The 19,964-nt window shown below is 40.7% G+C and overlaps 1 protein-coding gene across 3 annotated transcripts in view; it reads right to left on the reverse strand.

The window, feature by feature from the left end:
* The window catches only part of SMAD2 (SMAD family member 2), a 76,274-nt gene that overhangs the window by 45,618 nt on the left and 10,692 nt on the right, over window positions 1-19,964 (reverse strand). For all 3 annotated transcript variants that reach the window (XM_074952338.1, XM_074952336.1, XM_074952335.1), the window contains exons 2-3: window positions 9,215-9,274; window positions 7,407-7,692 (exon numbers count right to left, since the gene is read on the reverse strand). In XM_074952338.1, coding sequence (XP_074808439.1) covers window positions 7,407-7,642 — 236 coding nt within the window. In that variant the 5' untranslated portion in view covers window positions 7,643-7,692; window positions 9,215-9,274. The remainder of the gene's footprint in view (window positions 1-7,406; window positions 7,693-9,214; window positions 9,275-19,964) is intronic.

The raw sequence follows: 19,964 nt of genomic DNA on the forward strand, positions 1-19,964 counted from the left end.
TTCCCTCTGGGACACCTATCACTGGCCACTGTCTGAAGACAGGATACTGGGCTACATGGACCTTTGGTTTGACCCACTATAGCCATTCTTATGTTATTATGACAATGGGTTTCAAAATTACCCATGTCACTTAAAAAGCCTTTCTGAATACCAGGAAGAAACTGCTTCTTCACAAGGATTCCAAATAAAATTCATCTTTTGGAATTCCTTTGTACAGTTACTACTGTTGGTACTACATTGGGCTATTTGACATCGGTTTACAAATACGCCTGGGCTTGGTAGTTTTAAACTAAATTCCTGAAAGCAGAACATGTTTATGGATTTTAGAAAACAAAAAATCACAGGTGGCAACATTTAATACCCACTGTTTTCTTGAAGACGAAAGGGATTAAAATCCCACTGATTTGTTTGGAATATTCAGCCAGCTAACCACAAATTACTAGGTTGCTAGCATCACAAGGAACTCTGCACTTACTTAGCCTCTGCTCTAGATTACTGACCCACTTAGGAAGGGCTAAGCATCCCCGCTGTGCAATCCCAACATGCATTCCATGTGTTTCTGCTTTCTCAGAACAAATCTTATACTGCATGACAGAACTTAAATTACACGAACAGCTTTTCATTGAACATTGTATGTTATAAAACTCATATGAAGTACTGTATATGCTCATTCATAAGCCAATTTTTAGTAAAAAAGGGAAGCATCAGAGAAGGGGGTCAGCTTATGAATGGGTATAGAGAGGGAGATGTGGGACACAGCCCCTCCCCCCAACAGAGGGAGCAAGGAGAGGCAGCACAGCCAGAATGGAAGAGGCGGGGCCAGAATCTCTCCCTCCAGCCTCTGAAGCAGCTGCAGCCCTGCCGCTCGGCCCCGCCCTCCAGAGCAGACTGCAGTCATGCTGCCTGGCCTAGCCTGCTGGACCATGCTGCAGCTGCACTGCCTGGTCTGGCCTGCCAGAGCAGCTCCAAACCAGGCCAGAGACATCCTCCCCTGGCCCTCCCCAGATAAGGTGGGAAGGGGAGAGAGTGTGGGGTCATGTGGGAGATGGTCACAGAGGTTACTCCCCTGATCCCCAGCTTCCCCTCCCCCCCCCCGCCCCCAAAAGACTCCACCAGTTGCTGTCCCGGCCCATCAGGTTAAGCACCTAGTGCACCGGGACACTGTTTACTTAGGTTTACCTCCGTGCCTGTGGACACTCAAGGTAAACAAACCATCTCGGCCCGCCAGCAGCTTATCCTGGTGGCCCAGGAGCCAAAGTTTGCTGACCCCTGAATTATAGGGTCGTCTTATGAATGGGTCATAAAAATTTTCCATTTTTCCTTATCCATTGGGGGGCGGCGGCAGGGGTCAGCTTATAAACTAACCAGCTTATGATAGAGTATATACAGTAAGTTTATTTAGAATACAGCCGCCTTGACAAACCAGATGTAAGAATTAAAATTGGTTCTAGAAGCCATTAAGATTTGAGAAGAGTATGCAGTCTTGTGATACTACTTAACAAAAATCCAAGTTATTTAAACTCAGCCTGGTCTACACTACAAAGTTAGGCTGATGTAAGCCACCTTGTGTTGACCTAGCTGTGCACGTTTCTGTACTTAAAATGTCTCCCACCCACATGAACATCCCATTGCACACACAGTAAGACCACCTCCCAAAACAGCATTGAGCCATGGCTGATGTACTGAGGTCAACACAGCAACAGAGTAAAGTGTGTTACTGATGTCAAACCTAAGAGCCCTCCAGCAGCTGTACCACGCCTAACTGACAATTGTAAACTCCACTACCCAGAGGTCCTGGACACCAGAAGGTACCTCTCCCCTTTAAAGCCCAGCACATTTCTGAAATGCCTTTTCCTGATTATCCAGCTTGGCAAACAGCTAGCAGCTCTCGGTTGCGAGCAACTGCCCAACTAATGATGCCAACTACATGCGCCAAACCAAAGGGCATCTGGAGTAGACAGGAGATATTATATCTCCTATGCCTATGGAAAGAAGAGGCTGTGCAAGCACTGCAATGGACCAGTGGTCAGATTTCTCCTTGGGGCCCTTGGCTTCCCTCATCAATCTTCATTAATTCCCAATTTCTGATTTATATTCATTACTTCCCCTCTTACATTTGTTACATACCTTTCACTCATCCCTCCCAGCACACACTCCCAAAAGCTGCTTTCACTTCCCCTCTAACCCCACTCAGTTTAACCAGTATGGCCGCCTCCTTCCTCCTCAACTGTGGCTTGTGGGGCATTGAGGTAGGTGTTAAGCGATTCCCAATTATTTGCATTTTCTGAATAAGTTCTTCCTCCCAACTGATCTGGCTCAATTGTTCTCAGGTTGGTGTTTTAGTACACCCAGTTTCACAAAGTACACATATTAGTGGCCTGGACTTTATTCTACTTGCACATTATATATGTGATCGAGTCCTATTCGCTTGTGCTTAAGATAGATACTGTTTATTTTTAACTCTGATCAGTTACTATTTATCTGCTAAAACAAGGTCTAATAAAGAATTCCCTTGTGTTGGCTACAACATGTTTTGCATAAGGAAACAGCTATAATGTTTAGAAATTCCAAAGATATTTTAGTACTGACCACATGAGACCTTCAGCATATCTCACTCAAGCTGACATCCCCCTCAAAATCATCCAACTTTTCCTCCACATTACAGATCAGTGTGTAAAGAGGTAGTCATCCTATTTCCCAATTTAAAGTTGAAGATCCAGATTTCTAATTCAAATTCTGCAGAGGAGGTTGTTACCATTCACTGCAGTGAATAACTGTAACATTGTAGTGGTAGAGATCACAGAAGACAGAACAGCTGAATTCAGAATGTCAATTTTTAGAAGACAGGTTTCAGAGTAACAGCTGTGTTAGTCTGTATTCGCAAAAAGAAAAGGAGTACTTGTGGCACCTTAGAGACTAACCAATTTATTTGAGCATAAGCTTTCGTGAGCTGTGATGCATCCGATGAAGTGAGCTGTAGCTCACCAATTTATTTGAGCATAAGCTTTTGTGAGCTACAGCTCACTTCATCGGATGCATCACAGCTCACGAAAGCTTATGCTCAAATAAATTGGTTAGTCTCTAAGGTGCCACAAGTACTCCTTTTCTTTTTGCGAAGACAGGAATTCTTATTCAGAAGTTTAAGTATAATCTTCTAGTTTTTTGATTCAGACATCTCAGCAACTGCAGTGTTCTGGTACTCTAAGATGACCACATTTAGTAGGTTGGGTGACCGGAGGTATTTCCAGTAAGGAATACATTTCTGGGGAGTGGGGCACTCTCAGTGCCTGTAAGCCTGCAATCTTCTAGCCCCAGAAGTGAAGGGGCCACATGTACTTCACAGAACTTGGGTTTAGAAAACTAAACAGTAATAGAGAAGACTGAAACATCTCTCTGGGTTCCAGATTCTTACTCCTAAGGTAGTCAGAAGGGACCAAGCAGCTGTTTGCATCAGTCTTAGTTTATTTTTACAGTCAGACAAGCAAAGAAGATGTTGAGCGCATGGATGCTGTTTCCCAGTGAGTTCTGAGTTGATGTGCTAGGGCAACAAGGAGGCACAGAGGCAGGACTCTGAAGAACAGACTTGGAACATTCTGAATATGCCAGGTATCAGTAATACAGAAATTGCACTTCAATTTGATATGACGACTGCTTAAGGGAACAAAAGATTAAGAACACAGGAACATATTGGGTCAGACCAACGATCCAGCTAGCCCAGTACCCTCTTTTCTGGCACTGGCCAGTGCCAGATGCATCAGAGGGCATGAACAGAAGAGGGCAATCATCAACTGATCCATCCCCTGTCATCCAGTCCCAGCTTCTCGCAGTCAGAGACTTAGGGACACCCAGAGCATGGGATTGCATCCCTGACAATCCTAGTTAAGCCACTGATTGACCAACCCGCCATGAACTCCAATTCTTTTTTGAAACTAATTATAGTTTCAGCTTTCACAACATCCCCTGGCAACAAGTTCCACAGGTTGACTGTGTTGTGTGAAGCACTTCTTTATATTAATTTCATTGGGTAACCCTAGTTCTTGCGTTATGTGATGAGGCAAACACTTCCCTATCCACTTTCTCCACACCATTCAAAGTTTTATAGACCCCATCATACTCCCCCTTAGTTGTCTCTTTTCCAAGATGATTAGTTCCAGTCTTTTCACTCTCTCCTCATACAGAAGATCTTCTGTACCCCTCATCATTTTTGTTGCCCTTCTCTGCGCCATTTCCAATTCCAGTATCTTTTTTGAGAGGGGGCAACCACAACTGCATGCAGTATTCGAGATGTAGGCATACTGTAGATTTAGACAGGGACATTATATTTTCTGTCTTATCGATCCCTTTCCTAATGGTTCCTAACATTGTTAGCTTTTTTGACAGATGCTGCACATTGAGCAGATGTTCTCATACAACTATCCACAATGACTCCAGGATCTCTTTCTTGAGTGCTAAGAGGTAATTTAGAGGTTTCAGAGTAGCAGCCATGTTAGCCTGTATCCGTAAGAAGAAAAGGAGTACTTGTGGCACCTTAGAGTCTAACCAATTTGAGCATAAGCTTTCGTGAGCTACAGCTCACTTCACTGGATGCATCCGATGAGGTGAGCTGTAGCTCACGAAAGCTTATGCTCTAATAAATTTGTTAGTCTCTAAGGTGCCACAAGTACTCCTTTTCTTTTAGCACCTCAGTTGTCTGGTGGCCCCACTGACTGGTCAGTCTTCCCACTTCTGATGTACTTAAAAAAATTTGCTGTTAGAATGAAGAGCAACTAGCAAAAAAAAATTTTTTTTGCCTCCCTAATTACACTTTCAGACTTCAAGAGCCAGAGTTTGTGCTCCCTTCTGTTTTCCACACTAGGATTTAACTTCCAATTTTCAAAGGAACATTTTTACTCTATTTAGCTGTAGTGGTTTTTCAGTCCTCGTGTTTTTTTTTAAAAATGGTGTATACATGTAGTTTGAACCTCTATTACAGTATTCTTAAGATGTTTCCATGCAGTTTGCAGACATTTCACTTGACAATTTCTATTTAACTAGAATCCTCATTTTTTGGTAGTCCCCCTTTTTGAAGCTAAATGATTCTGTGGTGGGTTTCTTCCCCTCCAAGGATGTTAAATTTAATTACAATATGGCTGCTTCTACTGAATGGTTCAGCTATCTCCACCTCTTGTGCCAGACCCCATGCTCCACTTAGGACTAAATCAAAATATTGCCTCTCCCTTTGGTTTCCAGACTAGCTGTGCCAAGAAGCAGTCGTTAATGGTGTCTAGAACTGTTCCCTGCATCCTGTCCTGAGGTGATATTTACCTAGTCAATATGGTGATAGTTGAAATCCCACATTGGGTGTTCTGTTTTTTGTAGCGCCTCTAATCTCCCGGCGCATTTCACAATCACCATCCTGGTCAGGTGGTCACTAGCATATTCCTACTGCTATACTCATTTATGCATGTAATTTCTGGCTAGAGAGATTCTATGGCACCATTTGATTCATTTAAGATTATCTAAAAGAAAGCAGAGTGCCAATGCCCCACCAGCACAACTTATTTTGCCATTCCTATATATTTTGTACCCAGTGTTACCATGGCTTCAGAGTAACTTCTCTAAGGTGCCACAAGTACTCCTTTTCTTTTAGTGTTACCATGGTATTTCATTAAGCACTGATTAATTTCAACTACTCTGCCCCAACAGTCTGCACAAACACGAGAAGTTATCTGAATGGGGGTGCAAACACAGCCTAAGGAACGCAGTGATAAATTGACAAGCTACTTAAAATACTCCTCTTACATGAAAGTACCTAAAGCCAATGCTAGAAAATGTAAGCTAGTTCAAGAGGTTTGGACAACTTAGTTTACGTTTTAAGTGTTAGGCCTTCTAGAAATTTACCAGAGAAGTGTCAAAGATTAACAATTTGGCCAAAAGTCAAATCCAACCTTTTATCAATGTAGTCCCATATGGCATAATCAGATTTTAAAAGAATCTGAGCTTTCATTTAAAAAAAATATATTTATATTCTAAGCTTCGTGGTAGCAGAACTTTCCAAATGTTAACTGATTGCCAATTTGCAAACAGATATCCTAAAAAACTAACCTAATTGCTCCAAAGGGTGTGAATTCTACCCCAGCCTCCTAAAGCCAATAGAGAACACATGTCTGCAATATATATTTAATTTCATTAGACTAGATTGCATGAGGAAGGGGATGGGAATGAAGTCCACAGAAGTGAGTTGCTGCAGGGAAAAGAAGAATGGGGGCAAAAATAGGAGTAGCGCTAAAAAGAACATCTTTTCCCAAAAGGCTGTGCCATACGCAACAAGGGATGTTAAAGCTATTACGACATAATGGCTATAATCTGCCCTTGAGGTTTGAAAGCCATCCATTAACAGTCAAAGTTCTACTGTGCATTAAGGTCTGCATGCAGTTTTAAGTTTATCCCAGCCCACGTCCTAAACAAACAGAAATCAACCTCTCAAAAACAGGAGCAACACTCTTGCTTAAGCAGCTCCTTAGTCTTAATATAGCTCCTATGTGCCGAGAGAGTTCCCATTTTGTAAGATCCTGTAGTAAGTTTTTCCAGAAGAAAAACAAGGCACTCAAGAACTGCTCCCATATTTACTTTCCGAAAAGAGTTTAATGAAAATAATGCACATGCCTCAGTGGTATGGTATTATGCACGATATGGATCTACAGTAGGCCAGACTAAGATCTACAATGAAGTATGATCCTGTCACACAGGAGTTGCTATGATTAAAGTTGAGAAAGTCAAAGAGGAAGAAATGCAAGTAATTCATTTATATATCAATATAAAGCAGAAGAGATGTACTCGAAGTTAACAGGAATTAACTTCATTAACTGGTAACAAAGAAGAAGAAGTACACAGTAAGTTGTTCTCACAGCAAAAATGCCTCAGATTTCCCATCCAAGAGGGGGTGTGGGTGCTGCAGATTCTACAACTGACATGAGTTTACCACACACCTAAAGATGACCTTTACACACAATTAGCTGACTGAAGTGTTGACCAAGGAAAAACAGTCAATTTTACACTAGAAGAAGTGCAGGTTCTGTAAGCCCTTCCAGGGCTGTTAACTGAAAAAATCCAAGAAAATGCTAAAAACTAACAGCTCACAGAACAATTCTGCATAAGTGGGGATCAAGATAGTAATTTTAATTGGCATGTCTTAAAATATTTGTCCTACTGAAGATTTAGAGACTTTATGAAGAACATTGTTCAACTGTAAAGGTTAAAATAAGAACTGCTAGACCACGTTAAGCTACTAGTTTTCAAAGAAAAATTAAATATTTTGAAGCATGTTACTTACACAGTTAATGTTCTGTAGGGATGATTTTAAAATAGGTGTCTAATCAGTCACTCGTTAAATAGTTTGAAATAATTTCAAACCAGACAGCACTTACCTTGGTATTGTAACACATTTTGTATTGCAGTTTTGAGTGGTGATTGCTTTCTCAAGCTCATCTAGTTGTCCTGTTTTCTTGAGCTTCTTGACCAAGCTTTTCACTGCCTTCTCACACCATTTTTCCTCCTGACCGTTCTGCTCACCACCACCAGCCCCTCCAGAACCACCAGCTGATTTCTTCCACCCCAGCAGTCTCTTCACAACTGGTGGAGTGAATGGCAATATGGATGACATTTTCTCCGAAACAGCACTTTGTGTCCAGTAAGTTAACTTCCCTATCCAATCTAGGGAAAGAAAGAATGATACATTAACACCTAGTTTTTAGTGGGGCAGATGCCTTGGTAAGACTCTTTACCCCCAAAGGCAGCAGAACTTGGGGAAGTTCTAGAATGCCTAGTCCAACAATTGAAGTGTTTTTTTTTTAACTAGAAGACATTAACTTTCTATGTTAGTTTCACAGACTAGAGTCCAGTTAGGGACAAGTTCTCCCTTTTTTCCCCCAATACGCAAGCGGTAGCAAGCCATCCATCCTCTCACTCCAAATGCACACCATGTACCTATACTGTATTGTGAAAGTTCTACAAGTCACAATACACACTACACATCTGTGCTCAACAGTTTAAAAAAAAGCAAGGGCTTTAAACAGAAAAATGTCTTGTTCTATAAGAACTTGTCTGTGACTAGTCCAGAAAATTTTTGCATCAGATCTATAGTTTTCCCCCTTGTGATACTGCTTAAGTTAATTAAAAAAAGTTAATCCACTCATTTTACAGTTAGCTGTTCAATACAATAGAGTTTTAAAAGAGTGACTCATCTAGATGCTACTAAGGGGACATAGTACAGGATAATCCTCCAAATTGAGCAGATTATGCAAATCCAATTCATTTGTTCACTTTAAATTTTGATAAATTTGACAAAGATGTGCACCATGGTGCACATTTTGTCCCCAGCTTGGAGTAAAACGTGACTTACTTAATTCGTGACTTGGACAGGTCACTCGATCATTGTTGCTTAGAAGAAGTCTTCTGCCAACATTTTAGCTAGCCATTTGCTGCCATACCAGAATATTTAAATGGCTACCAAATTTTGTTTGCACATGAGACGCTGTCAATTTGAAGTTACTTTTTTGTTTTGTTTTAAACTGACATTTAACAGGGGAGGCATAGTACTGGTTTTCTGCAAGCTATTTGAAGTGTGTAAACATTGGCAATGAAGTCTTCCAAAATTCAGTAAGAATACCAAGAACTTTATTTGTATTTAATCCAAGCTTTTGTCCATTGGTGTTTGCAACAGAAGTAATTAGATTTATTTTTGCATCATACGGTCTTTCATCTCATATTTGCTATCAGTTCAGAAAGAAGTCAACAGGATGTCTGCGGGTTTATATAGCTGCAAGACTGGAAAGGACACTGTAATACACGCCTTACTTAGAAGTCACCCTGCCTGATGCCGTTTGACTATTGTGTGTCTGCTTTAACTATTGTAAAGAATTCTTAATTTCTATTATTGTTTAGTAATTTTGGATAATCCATATAAATCCAGAACCAACTTCGGGGGGGGGAGGACGACAAACAAGTGCTGTGACTTTCCTAAGGACAGCAGTCTTGTGAATGGTTTCAGAGTGAAAAAAAAAGCTTATGCTCAAATAAATTGGTCAGTCTCTAAGGTGCCACAAGTACTCCTAGTCTTGTGAATAAATCATGGGACTGGAAAGTCAGAAGCTACAGCCTCTAATTGCGTTTCCAGCAGGGACTTGCTGTTTGAATTTCAACAAACCACTTAACTGTCAAGCCTCAATTCCCTCACCTGTAATGTTTACTTCACAGAGAGCTGTGGGACTTCAGTATTTCCTCCTGGCTCCCAAACCTAAAAAAAAAAAAATCAGTCCACTAAATCAGAGGTTTTAAGATAACCTACATCCCCAACCAGTGCTTGCATGCACACCCACTTCCTTTATATTAGGGGGAAACAGATTTTACTTAAATCGAGATTTCTCCCATGTGAGCTACCAACCATATTTGTTTGATTTCATGCTTCAATATGAAAGCTTCACATCTCAAAATTTTGAAAAGAAAAAAAAAGTGAGTTTACAGGGATACAGAACTGTTGCTTTCACGGAACATGCATTTTCTTTTGGTTAAGTTATAATTTTTGAACACTGTTTGATCCTGGGAAATATTCCCCAGGATCAATTTCCCAACACTTAAAATATAAATTACAATCTTAGTTACACATGTATCATTGACTAGCTCCACTGACTTCACTGAGGAAAAACAGATTTGAGAAGAACCCTCCCCCCTCTTCAAACTTTGGCTTGTACACACTGAGCTCTGTATAAGAAAGGTATATATGAAGGTGTTAAAGCCTAAATTTACTAGACTAGTAACTTAAAATATTGAGCAATACATGTTTGCTGCTGAAGTTTTAAAGAAAGTCAAACCACAGAACTGCTGGGAGTCATAGGCTAAGCACCAGGAACCAGAGCTTGTGGAAGTATTAAAGCAGCTGTTTTGACAGCTATACATTCTGTTGCAGTTGCCAAGAGCATCTCTTCAGTTTATTCAACTAGTTCAATTCAATGACTAGTTCATTCAAAGTTAAGAAATCAATAGGGAGCTTAAAAGACAGGAAATCTTGTTTTCCTCTTCCAACATATGCATAAAAATTAGGTGTGAGGATAAGATCTACACGTTCTAAAATCTTGAACGGGACCACCAGAAACAACCTGTTCAATTCATTAACTATTTCCTTTGTTCCATCAATCAGTTAGCTAGCTGTGCAAACCATAGCCCTGATGAATTAAAAGTTTATGGCACATTTAAGATAGTTTTATTTAATAAGAGTTTTAAAGTGTTCTCATGTATTTGAGTATTTATTTCTATCCAACTAGATAGTAACACAAACTACAATAAAAATCCATCATTCACCATTTAACAAATAAATTCTAAAAAGGTTAAGAATCTGAATAAAAGTAAACTAAGCTATCTACTAGATGAATGAATGCATTGTCCTGGTTACCCAAAAGAAGCACCAAATTTAGCATAAAGGCTGTATTTAGTTGCAAATCAATACTTTTGGTTACTCAGTGAGAATCAACCTTTCTTTAGGGGAAAAAATACACATGCAAAATAAGACCGAAATGAATGATTTACATCAAGGTTTTCTGCTTGCTGATTTAAATCATGATAAAATCACCAATTTTAATTGCTTTGATTTAAACCAATGTATCCTACCTTTCAAGGCACTGAATATTCCCTTGCTCTTGTGTTACAAGACAGTCTGCAAACAACCTACCTTCAATTCATTATCTTACATACTCGTTTGCCTCCAAGACCTGGTCTACAGTACGCGGTTATTTCGGAATTAGCCAAGTTACTTCAAAATAAAACTGATTCCATCCACACAACCAAACCGTTTTTCGATTTAAAGGGCTCTTTAATCAGATTTCTGTACTCCACCTCGCAAAGTGGAGTAGCACTAAAATCAAGACTGCAGTTCCAGGTTACAGGTACCGTGGCCGCAATTCGACGTTATTGGCCTCCGGGAGCTATCCCAGAATGCTCCCTTGTGACACCTCTGGACAACACTCAAGTCCGATGCACTAGCCAGGTTGGCAGTAAAAGCCCAGGGAACTTTTGAATTTCCTGTTTGGTCACCATCAGCACAGTCCATCATCAGAGGCAACCATACAGTCCACCATCAAGAGAGACCACGCAGTCCCGGATTTGCAGACGAGCTCTAGCATGGTCTGAACAGGAGGTACTGGATCTCATCGCATGTTGGGGAGACGAATCTGTTATGGCAGAACTATGTTCCCAAAGAAAAAAAACACAAATATGTACACTAAAGTCTCCAGGGCCATGACGGAAAGAGGCTACTCCAGGGACACAGAGCAGTGTCGTACAAAAATCAAGGAGCTCAGGTAAGCGTACCAAAAGCCAAGGAAGCTCCCACCATTACATCCTCAACATTTGTCCTCTGACATAGCTATCTACACACTGACACTACCCCAACACATTGAATACCCTCCCTGTAATGAGGCATCAAATCACTAGATGCACTTCTGAAATACGCACAACAAAATTACTGAATTAACAGTGGCTAGATACAGGAGAAATTAGGAATAAGCAATTTATATTAACTATTTTGTTTCTCTCCACATCCTTTGCACATTGTGTCTTAGACTGCCATTTCTGTTGCGTCTCAGGGTATGTCTACACAGCAAAGTAAACCCCATGACACTGTGTCATAGAGCCTGGGGCCAACCGACTCAGGGAGCTTTGGTTGCAGGGCTAAAAAGTCAGCCATGTAGACATTTGGGTTCAGGCTGAAGCCCAGGCTCTGAGACCCTTCCCCCTCAGTGGGTTTCACAGCCCACACTCCAGCCTGAGCCTGAAGGTCTACAGGGCTATTTTTAGCCCCATAGTCTGAGCCCTGTGAGCCCAAGTCAATTGATTCAGGCTTGGTGCTGAGTCTCAGAGCATTTCTTTGCAATGCAAACCGCCCAGAAATTGCAATCTAAGGGTATGAGACCATCTTGCTATGTAGGCAGGACGTAGCACTCCACGCATGTGTCTGTAATAGCAAGCGCTCCACAAGGCTATGTGCTGTAAACACAGGTTACCAGGAGAGTTAGCCTACTTGAGGTAAATTATCCATCTTTAATGGGGAGTTGAAATAACACCTGTTTTATCTAGCTGCAAGTATATTTCTGCTTTCTGATGTGCACATGAATTAGTGCAGAGTAAAAACTGTTAATTGTGGTACTTCTAAGTCATAATTTTGAAGTCAAGTTTACTATTCTAAATCTTAATTTACTCAATTCTGCTGCTGCAGTACCTTTGTACATGTGTTAAGGATAAGTCAATCATCCTGGCAACAACCAAACATAGAAGATGAAGAGGAATCCTTACAGCTGACATGCAAAAGACTAAAATCCTGAGGACAAAGGCTGTACTTGCTTGAATGTCTGGAAAATCTGTTTATAGTAGCCCTAGTGGTGTTCTAGAAACATAAAAGCACTTTGTTCATGATGTACAAGGTTTGAAAACATTTCAGATCACAAGTCTGCTTGCTCATCTTAGAAAGATGAAATAAAATCTGATCTTCCCTCATTTTACTGGAAGATTTACTGTAGTTCTAAGGCAGCGGTTCTCAAACTGGGGATCGGGACCTCTCAAGGGGTCACGAGGTTATTACATGGGGGAGTCGTGAGCTGTCAGCCTCCACCCCAAGCCTCACTTTTCCTCCAGCATTTATAATGGTGTTAAATTTATAAAAAAAATTTTAATATATGGGGGGGGGGTCACACTCAGAGGCTTGCTGTGTGAAAGGGGTCACCAGTACAAAAGTCTGAGAACCCCAGCACTCTTCAGCTACATCTATACTAGAGAGAGTTTAGAGCAGCAGAGCTGCAGGGGTACGTATCCTCCTGGAAGTATGCTGAGGTCTTCCAGGGAGGTACATCAACTCATCTAGATATTTGTCTAGTTTTACAATAGGCTACAGAGAAAGCACTAGCAAAGTCAGTACAAACTAAAATTTCAAACAATGACTTGTTTATACTGCTTTATATACACTATATTGAATGTAAGTACAATATTTATATTCAATTGAAGTAAATTAGAATTACATTGTAAAAATGAGAAAGCAGGCAATTTTTCCAGTAACAGTGTACTGTGACTTTTGTATTTTTGTCTTATTCTGTAAGCAAGTAGTTTAAGTGAGGTGACACCTGAGGGTATGCAAGACAAATTAGACTCCTGAAAGGGGTACAGTAGTCTGGAAAGGTTGAGAGCCATTGGTCTAATGTAACTACTCTAAGCAGACTTAGCTACTCCAGCCACGTGAGTGGCAGTAACTACGTCGGTGGGAGAAGCTCTCCCCCCAATACAGCATTGTCTACACCATAACTTAGGATGATGTAATGTAAGCTATACCACAGTAAGTACTAGTGTAGACATACCCTTAGATAAGGCAGCAAGGGTGTTGAGCACCACCAGAAAGAATCTTGCTGAAGACTCATTGTGGAGCTCAAAAAAGATTTAGAGAGGCTAAGAGTCCATTTTCCTTCTCATCTCTTGTGATGTCATATGATCAGTCTTTTATAGAAGACCACAATAGACAAAGCTTCACATTCTAATGTTAAAAAGTAAGCTTTCCAAGTTTTAGGCCTCTTTCAATTAATAAAAAACAGGGGGGTAGGGAGGAGCAGCAGCTCCCATCCCCTTCATAGGTCAACTTTATTATTAATTCAGTACAATGCCACAATTAACTGAAGCTTAATATATGCAAGACAATAGTTAAAAATAATTTAGTTAACACCTCAACTTTCAGTATTATGTAGGCTAATAGGGCATTCAACGAAGGAAAGTGTTTACAATATATCTTATGTTAATACAGTATTAAGAGAAGCTTGCAAAAAGTAAACAGTGATAATCATATTTTTTTTCAATCTTACCTTAAAGAAGAGTCATTTAAACAAAAGACTGATTTCCAGGTTCATAGAGCCATGTTAGTATCGCAAACAAGGAAGATATTTTGTTAAATTTGACTAGGAACACATGGCCTTAAAATTTGTGAAAGTTTTTCCATTCACCTTAGATTGTAGAAAACTTGAATTTTGCACCAAACTAACTGAAATGAAAGGAGCCTCTAATCTGAAGATACTCTTTGCACTTCCAGAAAGGATAAGGTCAGTTTGACTACCAATAGTCAGTAGTTGGATACCAAAGAAACAATTCAGCCCTAGAGCCAGATAATTCACATCTATCTTCCCCCACTACTTCTGGAATTCTGGGACACTAGTTAGCATATGCAATAAGGGAGAGGTGAAGTGGGCATGATCTAATACAACACTGGATTCATGACATGGGAAACTCAGTCTGCTTCCTTCTAGTGCTGCTGCTTAGGTTCTGAACAGCAACTGCATATGCAAGAACAGATTCATGTACTAAGCAAAAGCCTCAGCTCTCTCCCCTCCTCCCCACTATGTCTTGGGCAGGTGGAGCAGTTGCACACCCTCTCCTCCCCACTGCAGGGGGGAGAAATCCAGCCTGCTGAGCAATAGCCTCAGTTCCAGCCCCAGTTCAGCTCTTCAGCCAATTAGGCCAGCAGTGGGGAGTGGCTCTAAAGCTGCTCGCCTCCCAACAAGCTCCATCTGGTCAGAAGCTCCATCTGGCTAGCTAAATGGGCCAGTGCCCCAAGTGGCAGAGCCAAGGACCCTGCTCAGCTTTCACATCAGCTGCTGAAGCTTAAGGCAGACCCCTCCCGGTCTTAAGACAATTTTACTTAAGGGTAACTGTAAAGGTATAATTCTGCAAGTACTACCAATTTAAATACCTCGTTTAAAAGCAAGTTTTGCATTCTTATACAATGGACCATTGAATACTTCCCAAAATACATGTTTATCATTAGAAACACTGTACTTTTGTAGCTTCTGTGAGAGTCTCGAAGCACATTCCCCATCTCCTGTTAAGCAAACTAAAGTTGGATCATATCTTAAGCGACTTGCCAAAGCTCCAAAGCAAATCCACTCTTGAGGATGCATGAATGTCATCCCTCTAGATTCCCTAGTGCCTCAGGCTAGCTCACCCCATGGTGCTAATTAGTAACAAGTCAATCCCAACCCTGCTGCTACATCACACTTTAATATCTCCATCTATCTGACACACTGCACACTTATGTAGTACGTACATGCCTCAGAACCCTTAAAAAAAAAAAAAAAAGGTGTTTGAAAGTTAGTCTTTAAGGTGCTACCAGACTCCTTGTTGTCTGTGGATACAGACAAACACAGCTACCCCAATGTCTGAAAGTTAAAACTCATCACTATGTAGAGTTCAAGAGCCACCGTTGCCATAACATTGCTTTTTTTGAGAATTAAGACAGCCTGTTTACCTTATTTCATGAAACAACTTAGAAAGTCTTATAAAGCTTGATCATAGAATCATAGAATATCAGGGTTGGAAGGGACCTCAGGAGGTCATCTAGTCCAACCCCCTGCTCAAATCAGGACCAATCCCCAACTAAATCATCCCAGCCAGGGCTTTGTCAAGCCTGACCTTAAAAACTTCTAAGGAAGGAGATTCCACCATCTCCCTAGGTAACGCATTCCAGTGTTTCACCACCCTCCTAGTGAAGAAGTTTTTCCTAATATCCAACCTAAATCTCCCCCACTTCAACTGGGGCCATTACTCCTTGTTCTGTCATCTGCTACCACTGAGAACAGTCTAGATCCATCCTCTTTGGAACCCCCTTTCAGGTACTTGAAAGCAGCTATCAAATCCCCCTCATTCTTCTCTTCCGTTTACTAAACATCCCCAGTTCCCTCAGCCTCTCCTCATAACTCATGTGTTCCAGTCCCCTAATCATTTCTGTTGCCCTCCGCTGGACTCCCTTGAATTTTTCCACATCCTTCTTGTAGCGTGGGGCCCAAAACTGGACACAGTACTCCAGATGAGGCCTCACCAATGTCAAATAGAGGGGAACGATCATGTCCCTCGATCTGCTGGCAATGCCCCTACTTATACATCCCAAAATACCATTGGTCTTCTTGGCAACAACGGCACACTGTTGACTCATATCCAGCTTCTCGTCCACTGTAACCTCTAGGTCCTTTTCTGCAGAACTGCTGCCGAGCCATTCAGTCCCTAGTCTGTAGCGGTGCATTGGATTCTTCCGTCCTAAGTGCAGGACTCTGCACTTGTCCTTGTTGAACCTCAGATTTCTTTTGGCCCAATCCTCCAATTTGTCTAGGGCCCTCTGTATCCTATCCCTGCCTGCCACCGTATCTACCTCTCCTCCCAGTTTAGTGTCATCTGCAAACTTGCTGAGGGTGCAATCCACACCATCCTCCAGATCATTTATGAAGATATTGAACAAAACCGGCCCCAGGACCAACCCTTGGGGCACTCCACTTGATACCGGTTGCCAACTAGACATGGCGCCATTGATCACTACCCGATGAGCCCGACAATCTAGCCAGCTTTCTATCCACCTTATAGTCCATTCATCCAGCCCATACTACTTTAACTTGCTGGCAAGAATACTGTGGGAGACAGTGTCAAAAGCTTTGCTAAAGTCAAGGAACACTGCTTTCCCTTCATCCACAGAACCAGTTATCTCATATGACATCTTATTGTCATAGAAGGCAATTAGATTAGTCAGGCATGACTTGCCCTTGGTGAATCCATGTTGACTGTTCTGAAACACTTAGAGGAGAGGCAAGTGATCAGGAATTGATTCCTTGAGGACCTGCTCCATGATTTTTCCAGGGACTGAGGTGAGGCTGACTGGCCTGTAGTTCCCAGGATCCTCCTTCTTCCCTTTTTTAAAGATGGGCACTACATTAGCCTTTTTACAGTCATCCGGGACTTCCCCCGATCGCCATGAGTTCTCAAAGATAATGGCCAATGGCTCTGCAATCACATCCGCCAACTGCTTTAACTCCCGGATGCAACGCATCTGGCCCCATGGACTTGATACCTTCGTTCTAGGTATATTATGAGAGACTCAAGTGCCTACTATGGAATTATGAAAGTTTTTAGAAGCCAGATCTTTTCTTCAAATACTAAGGGCTAATACAAGTTAAAGTATTAAAGACATAAGCCTAAATTTTCTCCTTTGCTGTTTTATTAGCTACATTGTCAGGTCTTATGTGGAGTTAGAGTTGAAAGCTAGGGTTAACGATTAGAAATTTTAATGTACTGATAGAAATGACCATTTTTATGCTGTGTTAAAAACTGGAGGCAGGAGAAAGGAGAAGAGTCACTTAGTGATCTTAGGCCTGGTCTACACTATAAAAGTAGGTTGGTTTAACTACATCGGTCAGGGGTGTGAAAAATCCTGAGCAGCACTGTTAAGCCAACCTAAATCCCCATGTAGAGAACACTAGGCTGATGGAAGAATTCTTCCATCAACCTAACTACCACCTCTCAGGGAGCTGGATTGCCTACACGAGCAGGAGAGCCCCTCGCATTGGAGTAGGCAGAGTCTACACTGAAGTGGTGCAGTAGCAGTGTTTTAAGTATAGACATACCCTTAATCATATGAGTAACAGAGCAGAAGTATTTTAGCAACCTAGGTAAAGTTACAAAAAGAGCAATTATCAAGGATTCCACATCACTAAGTTAATCACTTCATCTGTTTTAAGTTACTCACTGCATGTATACCCAATACTCTAAGCAAGTTTATCAGAATTTCATTGGTTGCTATCAAAGCACACACACCCCCCATTTCAGCAGAAGCAAAGTTATGGTTCCAAATGCTATGGCAATTATGCGAGTATTTTTTCATATTTACTCTGCCTGGTACATGGAGGCTTTTATGCCTTCTATTCAAATTTCAGTTTGACTACTAAAAATACATTAATGTGCACGTTTAACAGAGAAACATGTTTAAAATGGCCACTAGAAGTAACAAGAGTTATCAAAACAACAAAAGAAATCAAGAGTGAAGAAAAAAAGTCTGCTAAGCTATATAAATATTCTACTATAAAATATAAACCAGAAGAATGCTGACAACTAGTAAGCAGGGTTCATTGAAGTCCCCCTCAATGCAGACTGTAATATTAAAAAAACACCACCTAGTTCTTCATACAAGTCAAGCAAAGTCTGCCACACAAAATGTAGTAACAGAAGGATACAGAGAGTAATAAAGTTTATGGTTTATCTTTAAAATGTTCCCCCCACCAACACACACACACACAGAGTCCTGAAGTGACTGAGTCTTCAGTCATCGTTTATAGATAGATGAGATCTGTTGATGAAACAGAAGTTCCAACCTAAGCTGCTCAGAGAGCAAGAAATCACTCCCTTAACTGCTCTCTTGTAGTGCAGAGTATAATTAGTGCTATTGTCAGTTATCCATAAACCATAGTAAAATGTCAGGAAGAACGAAACCTTAGCCTGTGTAGTGCACTTTCTACAGGGACATTTCAAAGAAACCAGCTGTTTTCAACTTTCAGCATTGAGAATTATTACCTGCACTCACTCAATTTCTTCTAGCCCAGACAGTACTGAACACAGGACTGTCTGTACCACTAATCCCATTGCATGACCTGCAGCAATTCAGTTTAACAAATTAACAGTTACAAATATTTTGGCAAAGTAAGCTTAGGTATTGTTTGCCTCTCAGCACAGTTCACAAGCAGTTTGTGGCTTTATGATAAAAAAAGTCATTACATCCAATTTGAAAACCAGAATTTATAGCTCACTTAGTAAGTCAGTCCCATAAATGGATGCTTTCAATTATAGAGAATTTACACACAGCACCCATTAATGCAGTGTTAATACATCTGAAAACCTAAAGTACTTTTACAGTAACTAAAGTTTCAATATGTACTGTTCTTTATGGAGACAGAATTTGGAATTCTCTTCTCCCTCTGGTACAGAGCCCAAATTCCTCACCCTTCAGACATGTTGCAAGGTTGGTTCTCCCAAACTTTTTTTTTTTTTAAAGTCAGGAAGAGATGGGAAGAGTTTACATCTCCCAAGCTTTCAGCAATACTGAGCATTTGCAGTCTCCAATTAAACTCAATGGTAACTACAGGTGTTCAGCACTTTGGAAAGATCAAGTTGACATAAGAGGATTGAGAAGAATCCAGGAGGGCCTTTAGTTTGGAAATTCTCATTGTGTATGAACAAATTAAAAGCCAACCGGGATGTCAGGGGAGAGAGAAAGAGGTCAATTTAGACAGGAACTAAACTCTTACAAAGTGTAAGCCTTTTCAATTACCATTTGACATTATAAGCCGCACTAGAGTTGATTATTCCTGCTGTAAGTTTGACACAACAGAGACTAGAATTGTGGATATTCTTTGCTATCAGAAGAATTGTTTGAAATTCTGCACGGCATTTTTGCTAATCTGCACTTTTGAGTCTGAATTGTATGGGGCTTCAGAAGGGAAATCCAGTGCAGTGGTAGCCTATCATATCTTCCAATACATTGTTAAACATCAATTTGAAATTCCTATAATTGGATTTAAATAATCAAATTCTTTAAGAATTGAATGTCATCGAGGGTTAATACTATATCACACCTTTGCTTTTTTTTTTTTGGAGTTAGGAGTGTGCACCATAAGTTGGTTTGGGGGGGGGGGGGGGGGTGACGACCAAGAACTTCACTTCTACACTATCTCTTACTATAGAGTTAACTTCATCATGAGGTTAATACCACAACAGCAATCTTAGCAATTTAAGAATATAACTAGAGTAATGTATCAAACTGATTTTTACCTCCCTTGATACTTGTAAGACAGTTAATAATTTTGTGGAAGCAACAGGTTAAGATAACCCCTGAAGAGCAAAATATAATCCTCTCCTTCTCTAATGCCAGAGAAGGAACAAAACCATTTATGAAGGAAAGTCTACACATCATTTCAAACAGGAATCTTATCTGATTGAAATGGCTCCTCTCTCTCAGCTACAGGAACCTGATCAGTTTGGGATGAAAAAAAATGAGTGGTCGGGGGAGGGGGGGCATTTTTTTTTTATATATATTATATACACACACACTTTTTTAGTTTGCATTTTGTTAACTTTGACAGTGCAACCACCCC

The sequence above is a fragment of the Natator depressus genome, chromosome 5 (assembly GCF_965152275.1).
Source record: "Natator depressus isolate rNatDep1 chromosome 5, rNatDep2.hap1, whole genome shotgun sequence".
NCBI classification, from domain to species: Eukaryota; Metazoa; Chordata; order Testudines; family Cheloniidae; genus Natator; species Natator depressus.